Source organism: Nicotiana tabacum, chromosome 22 (genome assembly GCF_000715075.1).
Source record: "Nicotiana tabacum cultivar K326 chromosome 22, ASM71507v2, whole genome shotgun sequence".
NCBI classification, from domain to species: Eukaryota; Viridiplantae; Streptophyta; class Magnoliopsida; order Solanales; family Solanaceae; genus Nicotiana; species Nicotiana tabacum.
Window position 1 is genome coordinate 232,141,019 of NC_134101.1, and position 19,520 is coordinate 232,160,538.

Below are 19,520 nucleotides of genomic sequence, written 5' to 3' on the forward strand. Positions count from 1 at the left end.
AAAATTTTCTTAAATCGTTGTTGGTCGCTACATCATTACTCCCATTAGGCAGACTAACGAGACACTTCTCAATGTTTTGCACATTATACAATAATTTTAAACATCTTGTCATATGATTCGTCTCTCCTGTGTCGATGATCCAACATAAATAATTTTGCTTACCGATCATCTACTCATAATTTATATGTTGATTATTCAACATAGCAATCAACGTTTTCCACTGCTCATTGCTCAACCCCGAAGGCCCATCCTTTTCTCCCCTTATCACAGTTGCGGAGACGCCACCTCCCGTAGCATGTGCAAAATTCGCGCAATATGCATCGCCACATCCTAGGCCTCTATTCATTCACCCCTCTAATATTGTTGTTGTCCTCTATCGCGTCCATATGGTGTACTATTACCACATGGTCTCTCTCCCCATCATTTTGGATACCCAACAAGCTGGAAGCAATTTTTGAATCATGTCCAATTCGATTGCAGTAGCACGTAATTTTGTCCTTCACTTTATTCCGACCATTATAGGGGGATGTCCCTTGAACGGCAAAGGCCATAATGTCTCCATCTTCATCTATCCCTTGAGCCATAATCTTCGCACGTTCGTCTTGTACCAACTTCGAGTAAACTCGATTCAAAGTTGGCAACAGATCTTGAGCGAATAAGTTTGACCTCACTATTCCATACAGTGTTTCATCTAATCCCATAAGAAAAAGGTGCACTTTCTCCTCTTCCATTTCTTTTCCAAGATTACACCAAGATCGCATGTGCACTTACCATATGTGCAAGTCGACATTTGATCAATATTAGCAAGCTCTTCCCAGAGTTTTGTTAAATTTTTATAGTACTTTACTATGGTTATACCCTTTTGTTTGCACTCCACAAGTTCGGCCTTCAACTGCTTTATTCTTAGAACATTGGAGACCAAAAAACGTTCTTCAATACTAGTCCGTAAATCTTTAGCAACTTTTATGTGTGGTATAGACTAATGCAAAGGAGGCTCAATAGCATTCCGAATCCAAGAAACCAACAACGAGTTGATGGTCCACCAATCTTTAAGATCGGGAGACTTCTCATATGGTCTCTTGATTATTCCGTTAATAAATTCGAACTTCTTCCTCGCCCTCAAGGCTGTCCTCGTGGACCTTGCCCATTCATCATAGTTTTCTCCCGTTAGAGCCACATGTGTTATCAAAATTCCAGAATTGTCATTAGATGTTATATCATACGGAGATATGCTCTTTCAATTATTTGTTTCATCACCACCACCGCTTTCGCCGGTAGCAGAGACATCTTTACTATTGTTCCTTGCCATTAGTATGTCACTCCGAGTTTCTTATGGTTTGGCCCGACTTTGGCTCTAATACCATGCAAAATACGCAAGCATACGATGTCCAAGTGTGAAAGAGAAAGGCTTGCCTTCTTTAATTGATTTACAAGAATATAGATATACAAGTCAAGTAGTAAACCTTACTCCTAACAAATATGGGAAACTAGTCATAACAAATATGGAAAAGGAAAACTCTCCTAGCCCGAAGCATATAAATATATTTGCTATCCATATATAGGGGTGGCAAATGAGTGAGTCGGGTAGGATATAGGCGGGTCGAAAACGGATAAATTATCTGACCTAACCCATATTTAATATGAATAAAACAGGCTAACCGACGGATAATATGAAAATCCATATTAGACAGATAATATGAATATCCATATTATCTATAACTTCTTGAATATGTTCACTTTTAGGAGAATTGTTAGTCTCCTAAACTTGAAAAACACTTAATTTGAGACTTTATAAATAAAAAAATTAAACCCATTCATATAATATAATTTTTATTTATATTTGACTTGTTACTAACAAATTCATTATGTAACTAATTTTTTAATAGATAATATGAAAAAGTTTAATTTCTTTTAATTATTTAGACTCCATTAGTTACTGTACACGCGCGCACACACGCTTTAATAACTATCCCACCTCTCATTCCGCCACCTACTTTTGCAGCACACCGCATCGCGACCACAGCTCCGCCGTTCTTACTATGAATTTCGTTGACGATGATTTTGAACTGAAGGAGATTCAGAGGCTGGAAGGCCACACCGATAGGGTTTGGACCGTCGCTTGGAAACCACATACCGGAATCAATGGTGTTCCAGCTGTACTCGCGTCCTGCAGCGGCGATAAAACCGTTCGAATCTGGGAACAGGACTCCACCGGCTCTTTCCACTGTCAGGTTTGATTTTTTTTGTTTTCATCATAAAATAGCATTTTCTGATTGATATTCCTCGAAAAACTATTACTTTATCAAAGTGAAAAAAAATTAAAAGAAGTATTGGACAATCTGCACTATGATCAGCTGGATACATTAAAGAGTTGCAATTAGAATCCAAAGTATCAGCTCTGTCTAAGAAAAAGAAAATTATGAATTGTTGCAAATTAATTATTTACACGGGAAGAAGTCAATGCGCTGGAACCAGAGGCGGACACACATTATACGTAGAGGGGTCACGTGCATCCGGAAACTTCCACAAAAACTGTATGTATACTTGTAAATGTCTTCAAGATAGTAAGATATTAGCATAGGCCCCTTACCAATCTTTACGAGCAGTGATGAATTTATATTGAATGTCATCGTGAGTCCGCCTCTGGATGGAACTATATTGACTACAGAGTTACTTTTGAGAGCATTAGCTTCAAATCTGTTCTGTTGGATACTGCCTTAGCCTGTTGATTTTGAGATCTGGTTAGTTTCTCTTTTTAAGAGTTATTATTACTTTTGATACAACAGCTATACCGCAATCTCAAACAAGTGGGGGTCGGCCATATGAATCCTCACTAACCCACTTTACTCCATTTAAACTGTAGTGTGAGGATTGATCATGGAATTGGCTAGTTTTATGCTGGTTGTAGCCTACTGCAACCCTCTTTTATTCGGTCTTGGACTGACAATGTGAGCAAGATCACATAGGCGGAGTTTATTATTTACTTCTGATAGTTAATTAAATTTTTGGAAATCATACATGGGGTTATGCAGCCAAAAAACAATGTGTACCTTTTTTATTGTTTTCCTTCTTTCATCCTTCTCTAGCACTCTTTCCATCCTGAAGAAAATAAAGTGACCTTCATCCTCTAGCTATAATGACTATTCTAGTAAAAGTAAAAAAAAAGAAAAGGGAGCTATAATGACTATTTGGAGGAAATTTTGCAGGCTGTTTTGGAGGAAACACATACACGGACTGTTAGATCATGTGAATGGTCACCGTCAGGCAAACATTTGGCAACAGCTAGCTTTGATGCCACCACTGCTATTTGGGAAAATGTTGGGGTTGACTTTGAGTGTGTTTCCACTTTGGAGGTACAATTACCTTTTGGTATCTCTCTATCATATTAATTTCAGTTCATATTCATTACCCCAGCTCTGACAAAAACTAGTGTTAAAGTAGGCAAAAGTTGCATCTTCTGTCTGTTTATATCTGTGCATAGCACAACAAAAGCTTCATAAATCTGTCAGTAAAATAAGGGAATTTGTTTCCCGGGCAGCTGTGCTAAGTGGAATCATTTAATTTAGCTTATATTGCTTTGTGATCGTAATTTACATCAATCTTTTGTACTTGGCCTTTTTATTTTCTTTAATATAAATCTACTAAACTTCTGTCTGCCTTCTTTTTCTTATGCGGGTAATGTCCAGGGTCATGACAATGAAGTGAAAAGTGTTTCTTGGAATAGTGACGACTCACTACTCGCGACGTGTGGACGAGATAAGTCGGTTTGGATATGGGAAGTGTTGCCTGGAAATGAATTTGACTGTGTTTCAGTGTTACAAGGGCACACACAAGATGTTAAGATGGTTAAATGGACTCCTAACATGGATATGTTGTTATCATGTAGTTATGATAACACCATTAAGGTATATTTGAGTTGAACTTAGCGTCCCTCCTTTCTCTCTCTATCTCTTTGTTCTTTGTTTAGAGAGATTCTAGAATGTTTTTCATACCCCTGTTACATATAAGGCATACTAGTGGTTGTTTCTCTTCCATTACGGGCGTGTACAGTAATTTTTATAAGCAGTGTCGAAATTTATAAAAGAACGAGATAAAAACTTTAATTATCATATTTCTAAATTAGAAATAGCCTTAGTCTATTGGTTTTGTTGATTTTTTAGTTATAAAAGGTCCCAAGTTCAATTCTACTTCATCACAATTTTTATCCATAAAGACTCTCTCAAATATTTACAAAAAATGTGTTAGTTGAGGTTTGAACATTGACCTCTTAGAACAAAATCAAACACACAATCAGCGCACCAAGAGAGAAGTTTTGTCAAATGGTGTCATTTTCTCCTACTTATCTGTTCCTCATTGTATTGATACATATACTTAATAAAAATTTTCAACTAAGCGGTGTCGCGTGCCCCTGCTTCATTAAAGGTGCATCTGCCCCTACTTCCATTTATAAGTAACAATATCTAATATTTAGCGGTGCTTGAAATGCAGGTATGGATAGAGAATCGCGGTGATGATTGGCATTGTATTCAAACTTTGGGTGAATCTAATAGGTAAGATTCGTTATTGGGCATAACAAAATCATAAATTTATTGCATCCAATGGTGTGGCATAATAGTTGTTTTCTTCCATTCCGCATAAGCCTTGGCTGCTAGATTTGCATCTAGGGGTGTGCATTTGAATCGGTTTATCGATAAATCGAATCGATTATCTGTTATCGGTTTATCGATTTATCGATTTCGATTTCAAAATTTTCCTTATCGATTTATCAATTTTGATTTCGATTTTGTTCTCTTCGATTATCGGTTTATCGATAAACCGATAAGCTACAGTAATTTTTTTTTAATTTTTTTTTACCCTTATTCTATAATACCCTTTCCTTTACCCTAAGTCCCTAACCCTATTGTTTTCTCTACCACATTTAAGGAATGATCGTATTTAAAGCTCAAGGGAATGAAGTTCAAATTAATGGAAAATAGAATTAGCCGTGATGATATATTTTGATTTTTTGTTTTTTTATACCGTTGGAGTGTTGGTGGCATACATTTGATCCTTTACTTTAGTTTCGTTGCATGTGCTTGTTGACACAATTTTTATGTTATAAACGGTGCTCTTCTTATTTTAGCTTCCTTTTGTCCATATTAGTTAGGTGTGTTTGTAGCGATATACTTTCCGTGGAATCCCGTAAATTTTCTTATTGGTATAATCGATAACCGAATCGATAAGCCCCAAAAATCGATAAATCGAAATCGAAAAAATCGAAACCTTATTAAAACGATAACGATAAGCATATGTACAAATTGATAATCGATAAGTAATTATCGATAAAGGTCAAAATCGAATCGATAAATCGAATGTACACCCCTATTTGCATCTGGTACTTGTATTGGTGGGAGGTGTCATGCAAGAGCGGATGCACCAAGGCCCAAGCAATGTCACGTGGTATTGCTTCGTCGAATTATTTTACTAATATATCAATAAAAGTAATCTGGAAAATGGCATACATACAAAATTAATAAACAAGTGATTCTGCTTAATGTTAAACTTGCCTTGGTTAGTTGGTCAGGCGCCTGAACTATTTTGGCTAGGTTGAGGGATCGATCGTACCGAAATCTTTTTTTATTATACCCTCATTTATTTAGAAGATTATGGCACATCCACTTCCGTAAGGTAAATGAAGTTATAAACCTTCTAACACAAGTTGCTAACCAATCCATCCTCCTCTTCAGTTTGCAACTGCTTCTTCCATTGTAGTAAGTGATTTGCTACTTTTCCTTCGTTCTTTCTTGTACTTTTTAGTAGTTAGAAATTTTTAAAGTTGTTTTTACTTTATGAATAGAACTATATAGTACTATTTAGGAGTTCTCAAATGGACATTTTAATTTGTAATCTGCTTAAATTTAATAGAGATTCTACCAAAACACCTTCCAAGCCAATGAGTCGGAACATCGCAAAATGAAAGAGTTGATTTAAATTCCTAAATGACCATGGTGCAATAAGAAGCGCATATCTTCAAAAGGATCATTTTCAAACTTGAATCCGCAATTTTCCTCAAAGAAATTTAAATGTTAAATTACGTCGCGGTTTTGAAAAGATCATTTGCTTACTTCTTTAAATGTGCCACCGCTTACAAAAAATTCCTGCATACGTCACTGATGTCAGGTACTCGGTGGTTAGTAGAGTGGTGCACAAGCTAGCTCGAAGAGGACCATTATTAAAAAAAGAATCAATCTTAAATTTATTATGTTTATTAGACGAGGAAAAAATGAATACTTGAACGATGCCATCAGGGTAGTGATTATATTCTTACTGCATTTTAAGCTCTTTTCATTTATGTAGAATACCGTATTTTATTGAAGTGAGGTGTCTGTTCCTATTCATAGCATGTAGCTTGCACAATTTAGGTTATAAATGCTTCGTCTGTCCGAATTGGCCTTCCATGCAAGAATTGGGTTCAAATTTTCACAAGCTTTGAGAATGAGAAGTTTCTAATGTTCATCGCGGAATATGTGAGATCATAGGTTTTACGGAAAAGCGTCAAAACCGCCCCTGGACTATTGGAGTTGGTACAATAATACCCTTCGTCCACCTATTTTGCAAAAAATACCCTCATCGTTATCTTTTTGGCTCAAGACTGCCCTTACGACTAACAACCCTGTTAGGTAAAAAAATTTTAATTAATTTCCACGTGTCATAGTGCAATTGGCTTAACTTAAAACTCACCTAAATTAAAATAAACCACCCACATTCTAAGACCCATAAACAAAAATACCTTTTCCTAGTCTATCCTTCTTCCTTTCCCTCTTTTGTTTCTTTCTCCTCTTTCTTTTCAAAAATATTCCAACATCTAGAATTCTCATACGCCCATTTTTTTCCTAAGCAAACAAAAATCTCTCTTATAGTTAATCACCTTCCTCTTCCTATTTCTTTCTCTATTAAATGTACACATCAATACTCCTATTTTTTCCATCATAGAAATACCATTCATATCAATTTTTCTTACTACACTTCACTGCTTCATACAATTAGCTCAATCAAGTATTTATTACAGTCACATTCTCCAATAAGTCGTATTCTCTCATATTCTAAGGCATAGGATCCAAATATTCCTCTTGATTTAACCGTCCCTTTTTTAAAATTAGCGGTGTAGATATAACTTGAAGAGCATCCTCGTACAATAGCTTAATTTTATGGACATGATCGGATGTTCAGACTATGGTGAGCTAATGTTGAAGAAAAAAGTCGAGGTTCGAGCAAAGACCAAATAAAACTGTATAATCGAAACTGGATACGGAGTTGTCAGGAAATATACAACGAAAAATATTGCAAATGTTCAATGACCATTACCATTGACACTCTGTTAGTGTTCATATATTCGGGTGAAAGTTGTATGACGTAAAGTATTGGTGACTAAAAATTTTGCTTGTTTGAAAATAAAACTTTAATGGTGTTTGTAGTGATTATTCAAATAGAGTACAAGGTCAAAAAAAGGATGAGAAGAAGAAGAATATGAACCCACACACGCTGGGGGTGGGGGGTGGGGCGGGGTGGAGGGGTAGAGATTTTTTGAGACGGGGGGTATTATTGTACCAACTCCAATAGTCTAGGGGCAGGTTTGACCCTTTTTCGTTATTTTAATTTAGGTGAGTTTTAAGTTAGGCCAATGGGACGATGGCACGTGGAAATTAATTAAGTTTTTTTTTTTTTTTTTACCTAACAGGGCTGTTAGTCGTAAGGGCAGTCTTGAGCCGAAAAGATAACAGTGAAGGTAATTTTTGCAAAATAGGTGGACGGAGGGTATTGTTGTACCAACTCCAATAGTCTAGGGGTAGTTTTGGCCCTTTTCCGTAGGTTTTAAATGTTTTAGAAATTGACAGAAGAGAGAGGTGCTATTCGAAAGTGAAGTTTTTAGACTACAAACAGAAGTTGTTTCAAGAAAGATTTCCGTTGACCAAGAAAGAGTAAAGGTGGCAGCAGTATGGATGAGCTCCCGTATATGCTAGATTTTTAAATTTATGATAATAAATCCTAGCAATATGTTGTTGACTCATTTATTCTTTTAGGCTTCAATTGATGAATGCGTACACATGAGAAACTCTTAACAGATTGAAAATTAGGCCAAAGGATTTAAAGTTTGCACATTAGAGGTTATGAAAACTATGTATAACTTCGTAAAAGTGAGAATTGTGGAATAGTGGCATACACACGCTCAGCGAGATTGTGCAAGGGTGGAGAGGTATGATTCTAACTTTGGATGCGAGGAATGTTTCTTGTTTTGGCTGCAAGAGTTCCTGAGTACGATTCACGGAATGACCTCTAACTTTCTTTAGCATATAATCTTTTTCTTTTATTGAAAACAAAGATGAAACAAGAGGTCTCCATTGAATACCTGCTAGCAGTGCACTTTATGTTATAGCTCTAAAGGATCTAAGCAGCTTTCAGAACAAGGTAGGTGATGACTGTTTGTAGCAAATCCCATAAGGCCATGTGATTTCAACGCAGTTCTAAGTTCAAACAAAGAACTAAACTGTTTTTGTCAGTCAGGAAAAAAGAACTGACCTGTTTCATGTCGAACCTACTCCAATTAGGGTCAAAAGGTTTGTAGTGTAGCTAGATTGAGTGATCCTTAAACTGTGTTTTTCACTCTAATGTATTGTCTAGAGTCTGTAGCGGTGCTTCTATCCGCTATATTGTTCTCATTTTTGTTGTGATAAGGAAAACATGTTCCTTTTGGTCACTTAAGTAAGATGGAGAAATGCTTGTTATTCTGTACGAAATTTCAGATCTATGGTTAATATTCTGCTTACCATATTATGCATGCTGAACAGTTGAAAGTTCCAGATGGAAAAACTTATGAAATCCTGCTCAGTAATTGCAAAGCAATTGATATGAGATCTCCATTATCTAGAAGACCTCATAATTAGAGTCATTATGAACTTAAATATTTGGGGAAAGAGATGGAGAAGTAGTAGTTGGACAGGCATCTTAACATGGATGAATAATTGCATGCAGTAGAGCAAGTGGACTTGCTTAGCCAAATTTCCAAAGCTCTTGAGTTTGTTAAAATGATATTTTCCTTGTTTTTTCACCTTAAGAGTTTGCATAAGGAGAAATTGAAGAAAAATGCGTCAACTGTCCGAATTCAAATTGAAGAAAATGTGCAACAAGCCGAATTCTTTCTTGATGTAAAGAAACATGGGAAGGGACAGTTGTGACAATCATACTAAATAATCCTTGATTTCATGATATTTATTTATTTAAGGGCAGGGATACGGATACGGAAAAGTTGAAATATCTTCTTTTGAGCCGCTCTTACCAGTTTGCTCAGAAATGATGGAAACAATGGTGTTTGATAAATGGATGAAGTACATTTAACAATTATGGCTAACTTAAGTTGATTGGATAAAAAATCGTTTTGTAGTCCCTCGGCTATTTCCCTTTTGGTGGTATATAGTTCATTTTGTTATGTCTTGATAGCGCGTAAATGTATCTTTTCTCCCGACAAACCTTTTACTGAATGACTATTTGGGATCTTCATATAATGGTCATATGTTGGATTGCTATTTTAGAGTCAGATAGTTTGGGCATGTGCGGAGGAGAAGCCCTAATGTCCTGGTAAGAAGATGTGAGCGGTTGGCTTTGGCGGGAACGAGAAGAAGGTAAAGGCTGGCCTAAGAAGTATTGAAGAGAAGTGATCAAACAGGACATGACGTGGCTTCAGATTTCCGAGGACATGGCCCTTGATAGGAAGGTGTGGAGATCGAGATTAGGATTGTAGGTTAGGAGGCAATTGAGCATTTTTCTACTTCGTTCCGGGTGTGAGGTTAGACTGATAGGGTTCGTCTTAGATTTCTGGTGGTCTATGTTGTTTTCTCACTATTCTCCCGTTTTTCTTTACTAGTTATTGTATTGCGTTTCAACTATTTTTTGGTTTCTTATAATGCTTTATTATTTCTATGGTTTCTGTTGATGGTACTCATATACTGTCTCTTTTGTCTTTTTTGTTTTCTTGAGCCGAAGGTCTATCGGAAACAACCTCTCTACTCCATGGGGGTAGGGGTAAGGTCTGCATACACACTACCCTCCCCGGACCCCTTAATTCTGGGATTTTATTGGGTTGTTGTTGTTGTTGCTGCTGCCTCATTGGTATATGCATGTGGCCTGTAACAAGCAGTTCACCGGAGAGTGTTTTAGGGTACAGATATATGACTTGGTAACTTTTAATATTGTTTGTTAGCTTATGTCACTAGTTGGTTGAACTTTCAGCGGACATACATCTACTGGGCCTGTAACAAGCAGTTCACCGGAGAGTGTTTTAGGGTACAAATATATGGCTTAGTAACTTTTAATATTGTTTGGGAGCTTATGTCACTAGTTGGTTGAACTTTCAGCGGACATACATCTACTGTCTGGTCCGTCTCTTCCGATGCTAGTGGACTAAAACTGGTTTCTTGCAGGTATGTTCTTCCTTTCTGCATAACTTGTTTTAAAATATATGCTCTCCAGTCTCCGCTGTGTAAAAAAATGGATAATTGTTGCAGTCACTACTTAAACAGAGTTTACATTGAATTCTGTATCTTGCAGTGATGACCTTACCATTAAGGTATGGATATTGAATGATGACGACAACAGGATGATAGATTGGAATATAGAGCCAGCCTGGTAAGCATGATGATAGCGTCCCTTTTCTAAGCATCATGATATCCTATATAGTTGATTCATGGACTTACTTTTACAGTCTGGAGTTAGTAATTAGTGCATGAGTGTTTGAAACCGTTAGTATAACTGAACTTTCTGGCAACTCTCTGTACTGAAGACTTGGAACTAACAGTTTACTTGTACTTTGTGTGAACTAATAATCTAGTGTGCAAGATATTAAAGCTTTACAGCTCTTGTTTAACAATCCGTGTATGATATCTACAGTCCCACGACTTTTACCATCCTCTAGTTTGTTAGTATTTTTATGTTTGTAGTTTACAAGTTTTTGTTTTTACATCCTAAACGAAAAATTAAAGATATCTTTGGTATAAGGTACTGTATTGGAGTGCTTTAATGAGCCATCCTTGTGTTTCTCCCTTGGCAATGTAGTTAAGCAACACATGGTCAGTTTACATGATTCAACCTCCACTTAGCCATGTAGATTCCAGTAAATTCCTTTTGTAAAATTACTTTCAAGTGTTTTCAAAATTGATCATTATTTAGTGCACAAGTGTACAAATTGAGGTGTTTGACCAAGCTTTTGGAAGGAAAAAAAGTATTTTTGAGGAGAAGCAGAAAAAAGTAGTTTCTCTCCAAAAACACTTTTTTGAGAAGCACTTTTGAGAAAAATACACTTAGAAGCAGTTTCTTAAAGCTTGGCCAAACACTAATTGCTGCTCAGAAGTGCTTTTCAAATTAATTAGCCAAACACAAACTGTTTCTCACTAAAAGTACTTTTGAGAAAAGCACTTCTCAAAATAAGCTGATTTTTGCAGCTTGGCCAAACGGGCTATAAGTCAACTAATACTGGTATGTTTATTTTTTTTCTCAGGCCAATTGTGGTCTTTATGACTAACTATATTTGATGTAATTGTTCTTGTTGAAGTTTGTGACCAATCTCATTTAGAAGCTTAAACGGTTGGAGAGAGTACATTTTTGTTTACTTAATTATATCTTCAACCTGTGACTTCCCATGCGGGCCTAAATCTTTTTCATGTGATAAGCACGTGGATTTTTTTTTTGTTGATTTTTTTATAATGGTGGTGATGAGACTTGAACAGAGGACCTCTGCTTGCTTCGATACTATGTTGAAGCGTGTGACCATCGCATTGAAATGCTTAAGCTATTAGAGAGAAGACACATACCTAATTATGTCTTGAACAGCTTTCAATAATTACTATGTTTGCCACTTTATATGCAACCATTTCCTTTTTGTTCTTGTCAGGAAACATGTTTGCACTCTATCTGGATATCATGATAGGACAATTTTCTCAGTTCACTGGTCGAGGTAACTACTCCATATCTATCTCTTATCATGCTCATGCTAATGTAGGCTTTTTCTTTTGCAATCCGTAATATTACTTTTCTTTGTCGGATTTTGTCTTGTCTTTTTTTTTTTTCTTATAAAAAAAGTGTTTGTTGGTTGTTGGGTGGGGTTGGGGGTTGGGGGTGCTTAACTAAATCTATTTTTCGATGATTAAGAGTTTCGTAATTTGTGCTGTCTGTCTAGATTTTATGTTTGACCTCTTTTTTGTTGGGGCTCGTATTGTTGTAGTTTCCCTTAATTGCCTCAAGGTTTTTCAGTAATCAGGGCTTACATGCTGTGATAATATTTGTATCTGTTTTCCCTGTCATCCTACAAGCTAACACTGTCATCTTTCAAGCTAACGTACTTGATATGCTAAAATGTCAGGGAAGGAATAATTGCTAGTGGAGCAGCAGATGACGCTATATGTTTATTTGTTGAGAATAACGAAAACGAGGTATTGCAAAACCATCAATATCCCTATTTCTTTTAATAATAATGTAATTCATTTTACATGATATCTAGCAGAGGCGGATCTAGGATTTTTATAACATGGGTGCACCACTAAAGAAAGGAGAAAAAAAAGTATTAAGTGGGATTTGAACCCTACACCTCTTAATAAATAATATAATATTCGTCCAAATGCACCGTTTAGCCTCTTTGAAGCATGAGTGCCAGCAGATAATATTAGATCAATTCTAAAAAATATGTACACAAAATACCTAGTTTAGCGGAAGACCATGGGTTCACGTGCCCTATATATATGCCTATAAATCCGCCCCTGATATCTAGTACAGTGGTGAATTTTATGTTGCTCTGTACCCCCCAACCTTTCTCCTATTCACTCAATTTCTTGTGGGTGCTGGAAGGTGGGGTGTTCTTCAAGAAAGTCATTGGTTCGCCCTTTACTATGTGGTTCCTTAATGAGATTCTTAAAATGTTGACGGTTTGAGTTTTTTTGGGTCTTTGTTTCATGGGAAGGAAGTAATGCTAGCCAGGGGCGTACGCAGGATTTTTCATAAGTGGTGTCGACATTTAAAGTAGATAAAGAAACAAATATAGTAACGACATCATATTTAAAAAATAATTACCTTACTACAACTCTCCTCGCCGAGTTTTCATATTTTGGATGGTATTCATAATAACCGAATTAGGAATAAGACTAAATACATCCTTTTCTATATAAGGCACCAAACAACTACTCAAAAACTCATCATCCATTCGACTCCGCAAATCGGTCTTAATCAACTTCATTGCCGAAAAAGCTCTCTCAACTGTAGCGGTAGCAACTGGCAAAAGCAAAGCAAATTTCACTAGTCGAAAAACAAGAGGATAAGTCCCATGCTTCTTTGTCTCCACTAGTTTTATGGAAAGATTACCAAGTCCCCTAAGACCAGAAAACCTTTTATCATCATCTCGGACATCAACAATGTAATTCTGAAGCTGAAAGCGAAGGTCAACCATAGAATATTTATCAAAATCATCAGGATATAACTCAGCTAATCTCAATATCTTCTCAATGTCAAAATTGGAAAAAGAGTCAGTTGGGTTCAAGCAAGCAACTCCAAGAAGCAAATTAGTTGTCACCTCACCAAAGCGATTATTGAGTTCTTGAAATTGCCAATCAATAATTTTACAAAATACCTCAACACGATAGTGCTGCGAAACAGTGTACTCAGAAATTCTACGACGTGATCTTCCCGGGATAACATAAAGCTCATCAAATTTGGGTATAAAAATATCATATTTTATACAGACTTTAGATACCTCGTCAATAAGTGAATTCCAACCTTCTTTTCTCAATGTTTGCAACTGATCCTTTGCCACTCCAACAAGTAACATGGCATTTGCAATATCTTACTCCTTCTTTTGAAAGGCTGCATTAAGCTCATTTGTGATTGCTAAAACTGTACGTATCAAATGCAACGTGAAGACAACTTCAAATGTTAAACATGCTTTAAGATATCCCTTTGCCTTACATTTCTCTTCAAAACGTGCGTTAACAGCAATAACATCAAGCACATCAATAATAGGGCCAAACATAATAATAAAATTATTAAAGGATTTATAGTGAGATCCCCATCGAGTATCACCAGCTTTAGCAAGACCCAATTCTTGATTCAAACCCTTACCAATTTCAAGCTCCCCTTTACGTAATGCCTCTTCTATTTTTTCTGCTTGAGATTCACGAAGTTCATCTCTACGCTTGAAAGAAGCTCCCACCATATTCAATATATCGGAAACCAATAATAAAAGTTCTTGTACTTCATCGCATCTTTTAGAAACCGCAACAAGAGTTGATTGAAGTTGATGAGCAAAACAATGAATAGAATGAGCACCTCTACTTTCTTTTTGCATTAAGATCTTAAGACCATTTAAATCACCTTGCATGTTGCTTGCTCCATCATAACATTGTCCACGTATAGAAGATGGACTTAAAGAATGTTGAGCAAGTAAATTAACAATTTCATTCCTTAGAGACAATGCAGAAGTATCACGAACATGAACAACACCCATATATCGCTCCATCACGCTTCCCCTTCTATTAACGTAACGCAAAACAATAGCCATTTGCTCCTTACATGACACATCACGAGATTCATCAACTAAGATAGAAAAGTGATCATCATCTATATCCTTAATGATACTCTTAATTGTTTCCATTTTACATGCAGCGATAATATCCTTTTGAATAGATGGAGAAGTCAATTGGTTATTTTTTGGAGCTTTTTTAAACGCATCATCAATATATTTACATCGCTTTGCATACCATGTAAGAAGTTCAATATAATTTCCTCTATTGAAAGATGACTCACCTTCACGATGTCCCCGAAATGATAATCCTTGGTTCAAAAGATATCTTATCACATCAATTGCAGCTTCTAAACGAGTTCGGTATTCTAACTTTTGTTGTTCAGATTGTTTAGCAAGTGCACTTTGAATGGATTGATTTTGTCTCATCAAATCTTCACAATTCCTTCTTGACTGATTATGAACGTTGTTTGGTCCACTAATATGCACGACAAATCTATCCTTCTTGTTCCAACTTGTAAACCCTATACTTGAAAATACATCTCCTCCCCCTTGATTAATACATTCATCTTGAAACAAATAACAATAGAAACAATATGCCGCATCTTTTGTTATGCTATACTCCAACCAATCGTACTCAACAAACCATCGAGGATTAAAGCGGCGCAATTGCCCATAAAAATTTCTTTGAGGGAAATTGTGATTTCGAGGTCGGCAAGGACCTTGTTGAATATATCTTCTTCTTACTGCATCACGGTCATTTGGATGATAATTTCGAATTGCTAATCTTTTAGCCGGATCAGTCTCTAAAGAATCCAAATTAACTCTCACTTCGTGGACGTTCTGACTCATCGATCGTTTCTTCCAAGTTAGATGAACTTTGAGATGTTGATCCTTGTTTTGAAGGCTCGGAAGGTACTACAGAATAAAATCTCTTCATTGGAATTTAAGCTGAATTATAAATCAAAACATCAATTAGATAACCCTGTATGTAAATTGCACAAAAATCAACTCAAAAAGAAAAGTAATATATGTTTGAAGAAATTCCAATTAGAAAAATAAAAGAGAAAAACTAAAAGTAGTAGAACAACTCACGGCAAGCAATTTCGGCGATTTCAATGACTATTTTTCCAAAAAGTAGGTCTAAAATAATTGAGTTCCAATGTATTTTATATTGTTTATTATCCTTTTCCTACACAAAAAAGTAGTTTAGTTCTCTTTTTCCCTACACAAATTGGATGAGTAATTGTATCCTACAATGCATCTAACTCTAATTAATATAAAAAGTACGCTTTTTCTGGAAAAGGAGAAACTTGTTGCTCAAAAATTTAAAGGAAAGGAACGAAGCTGCTGAGCTTCGAACTCCCGACCCCTGCCTCACATTTCAGGGAATTAGCCAGTGAACCAATTAGCTTGCTTTGACTAAGTGGTGTCATTTTATTTTACTTGTACACGTTTTTTCTTTAGCAGATTACTGCTATATATATATTTAATAAAACATTTCGACGAAGCGGTGTCGGATGACACCGCTTTAACCAGGGTAAATCCGCCCCTGGTGATAGCAACTTACTTTTTATTCCTTTTCTAGCGGTTGGGTCGCTGTGGAGAGAGGCGGGCTTTCAGTTTTTTTACCTCGAGATAATTACGATTCGAGTGGACCCGTTAAAAGCATAAAAAAGAATTAGCTTAGAGGACCACTTAAAAAGATGTACATTTTCTAGTTCGTCAAGCTAATGAGCAGATTACAATGATCCCAAGGGGATAACCTAGTGGTTGAGGCGTGGGAATAACAACATGGAGATTTCGGGTTTCGAATCCCATCTACAACACTTGGTGTGGTCCCATCAGCTCCAGCCTTGGTGAGCTGGATTACCCTGACAGCCTGTGCGTGCATGCGGGACATAGTATCCTACATATAGTCGAGGAGTGGGTAAGCTGTCCCCACCTCGAGCGCTATATTAAAAAAATGGTAAACAGAGCAGATTACAGTTAGGGATCCTGATAACTGCTTAGGACGACACTTGAATTCTGACTTGGTTCTTCTGGCCAATCTCGCTCGACCTGAATATCTATTTTAAATTTTTATACACTGTTAGGAAAAGAAAATATTTTTAATCAGGTAAAGTAGAAAATCCTTTTGAGACAGCTAAAAGATCTAGAAAAACCAATCTCCATTAATTACAATATAATTATAACAAGTCATATGAATGATGTTGTCCATATACAACTACTGTTGATCTTCTATTATCGCCTCTTCCAACCCCTCTATGGCAAAATAATTTTTTTGTGTCTGTCTGATCCAAAATAAATAAATAAATAAAAGTTTGCTGGGTCTGGTTACAGGTTGATGGACCTACATTTAAACTACTTCTGAAGAAGGAGAAGGCTCATGAAATGGATGTAAATTCTGTGCAGTGGAACACTGGGGTAAGTCAATGGAATACCAGAATGATGGGATTATTGACATTTACTTGCTCATCTATCGTTGCTTTAGTTCTGTATTTGTCTGCTGCAAGATGATTTAGCTTTGAGCAGAAGGCAAGATCACCTGGAAATTTTTTGAACGTGTTAGGGATGATAATCTGTTGCCCGTTCAATCCCTTGTTTAGTTACCATGTTGAAGTTTAACAAATGTCTGACCTTTCTAATGTATCTTGTGTTGGCACTTCATGATGCAGTAATCTGCTCGCTTCCTGGTTGCTTGAACTTGAAAATTTGAATTTGATACCTTTTGGAACTTTATCTTTGGGATACCAATTGGATTGTTAATGTTATACCCAACCACAAATATAGTACAATCTTATTGTGGATGGGACTTCAAGTGGCACCTAAATTTTGGACATGTTAGATTGAACTAAGATCATGTTCTATTTTTGATGGATGACTTTAATGTCAAACCAACAACATATATCCATTTGACTCTTGTCTTTCAAATCCACAACTCTTAGAGGGAGCGCTGGGTTATGCTGCCCAGGTATAGTATTGCACATTACAGATGTTGGTTTTCATACAATGAGCGCACCAAAAACATCTAGGTTTGGACCTTGAAATGAATATTTGTTGACCTGAGTTTTGGTTTACTTTCCATTGACCCATGTCTAATAAAATATGTGCGTCAGAGCTGACAATTCGTGTTGTGGACAATAAATATATTAGGCCTTGGAATGATCGTTGTAGGGTTTTTCAAGGAGATAAATTTTTTCTTCTCAAAAATTTCTATGGACGGACAAGACGCGAGTCGGTGTTAATGAGAGGTTAGAGGTTTGGAAGCAAACTCTAGAGTCTAAAGGTTCAAGTTGAGCAGGACCAAGACAGAGTACTTTGGGTGCAAGTTCAGTAGTGCGACTCGGGAAGTGGACGAAGACGTGAGGCTTGATTTACAAGTCATCCCTATGAGAGAGTTTCAAGTAACTTGGGTCAGTTATACAGGGGAATGGGGAGATTACGAGGTGGATGAAATGGAGGCTTTCTTTAGGTGTTTTGTGTGATAAGAATGTGCCACAAAAACTTAAAGGTACGTTCTATAGAGCGCTGGTCAGATCGATAGTGTTGTATGGGGTTGAATGTTGGCCAGTCAAGAACTCCAATGTCCAAAAGATAAGGTGGTTGAAATGAGGATGTTGAGATGGATGTGTAGGCATACTAGTTAGAAATGAAGCTATTGGGGACAAGGTAGGCATGACCCCCGTAGAGGACAAGACGCGAGAAGCTAAACTTAGATGGTTCGCGCATGCAAAGAGGAGAGGCACATATGTCCAAGCGAGAAGGTGTGAGAGGTTAGTCTTGGAGGGCCTAAGGAGAGGCGGAAGTAGGCCGAAGAAGTAACGGAGTGAGGTGATTAGGTAATACATGACAATGCTCCTACTCTGGATAGGAAGATGTGGAGATAGAGAATTAAGGTAGAGGGTTAGGTAGACGAGTGTTGTCCTAGCTCGTACCAGTAGCTTTAGTGCAATACTTAGTGTTAAGTCTTGTATTTTCTTATTTTTAGATTTCTGTTATTACTTGTTTCTTTCGCTTCGATTTTTCTGATTGCATTACTTAGTGTTGGTCTTGTATTTTCGCTTTGGTTTTCTGATTGATTTGCTTATATTTGCTCATTCCTTTTATCTTTCCTGAGCCGAGTTAGAAACATCCTGCAAGATGTTAATGCCCTTTTTGACAAAACCTTGCAGGATAGAAGGCTTCTTGCTTCTGGCAGTGATGATGGGACGGTGAAGATATGGGAGTTGGTTCGACGCTCCGGACAGAAGCTGCCGTCAACATAGCTTCATACCTGATATTAAGAAAGCGATGCATATTTATTTTTCGATGATGTTGAAATATAATTCGCACTTATTTTTAGCCTTTTGAACCTTTTTCTGCTACCCGAAATTGTTCGATTTAGGCTTCAGAGCTGGGGTGTGTAACTCTTCAGGTTAATAGCCTAATTAATTAATTTCTCCAACGGCTTGGCTCTTGCAGCATTTTTGGTAAGAAATTCAGAAATAGCTAGATTTACAAGTGGTAATTGAAAAATAGCCACAGTTTTAGAAGTAATTGAAATTTAACCATTTTTCATGTAAAGTTAAATTTTATCAAAAGTACTGTTCAAAATCCGAAAATAATGTTGGAGTTCGAATTTTTACACGTGAACTTCCCGCATAACATGCTGGAATTTCATAATGTACCGGTGTTCCAACATAATATGCTGGAAGTTCATACACAGGTGCTCCAATCTCCGGAACTTTTCGTGTGCTGGAGTTCCAGCATAATATATTGAAAGTTCATAAACAGGTGCTCTAATCTCCAGTATATTATGCTGGAACTTTCCGTGTTGAGGTATAGTGGCTATTTTTTTAGTGATTTGCAAACGCTGGCTATATTCAATCACCAATCCGAAAATTGGCTAGCATGTGTTATTTTAACGCCTTTTTGGCCAATTGGTTCGGACTTAAAAGATATGAGGCTGCAGTCTGCTTGTTAGTAGATGACCATTTTTTCTGAC

General features: G+C 36.7%; 1 protein-coding gene across 2 annotated transcripts; it reads left to right on the top strand.

Moving 5' to 3' along the window:
- Nucleotides 1–1,943: 1,943 nt before the first annotated feature.
- LOC107809969 (protein CIA1) lies at nucleotides 1,944–19,137 on the top strand. Of its 2 annotated transcripts, XM_016634677.2 has the most exons (11): nucleotides 1,954–2,231; nucleotides 3,207–3,353; nucleotides 3,687–3,905; nucleotides 4,489–4,550; nucleotides 10,264–10,317; nucleotides 10,389–10,454; nucleotides 10,582–10,659; nucleotides 11,921–11,983; nucleotides 12,389–12,458; nucleotides 16,877–16,960; nucleotides 18,709–19,137. In XM_016634677.2, exons 1-11 carry the CDS (start codon nucleotides 2,040–2,042, stop codon nucleotides 18,799–18,801), a joined length of 1,128 nt encoding a protein of 375 aa, XP_016490163.2. In that variant the 5' UTR covers nucleotides 1,954–2,039; the 3' UTR covers nucleotides 18,802–19,137. The 2 variants fall into 2 exon arrangements, with proteins under 2 accessions (XP_016490164.2, XP_016490163.2); XM_016634678.2 differs by lacking the exon at nucleotides 10,264–10,317 and having other exon boundaries at nucleotides 1,944–2,231.
- Nucleotides 19,138–19,520: the final 383 nt, after the last annotated feature.

Coding starts and splice junctions, on each gene's coding strand:
- LOC107809969 (XM_016634677.2), top strand. CDS start 2,040: ATGAATTTCGTTGACGATGATTTTGAACTGAAGGAGATTCAGAGGCTG. Junction 4,551..10,263: donor ACTTTGGGTGAATCTAATAG/GTAAGATTCGTT, acceptor TTGAACTTTCAG/CGGACATACATCTACTGGGC. Junction 12,459..16,876: donor TTGAGAATAACGAAAACGAG/GTATTGCAAAAC, acceptor GTCTGGTTACAG/GTTGATGGACCTACATTTAA.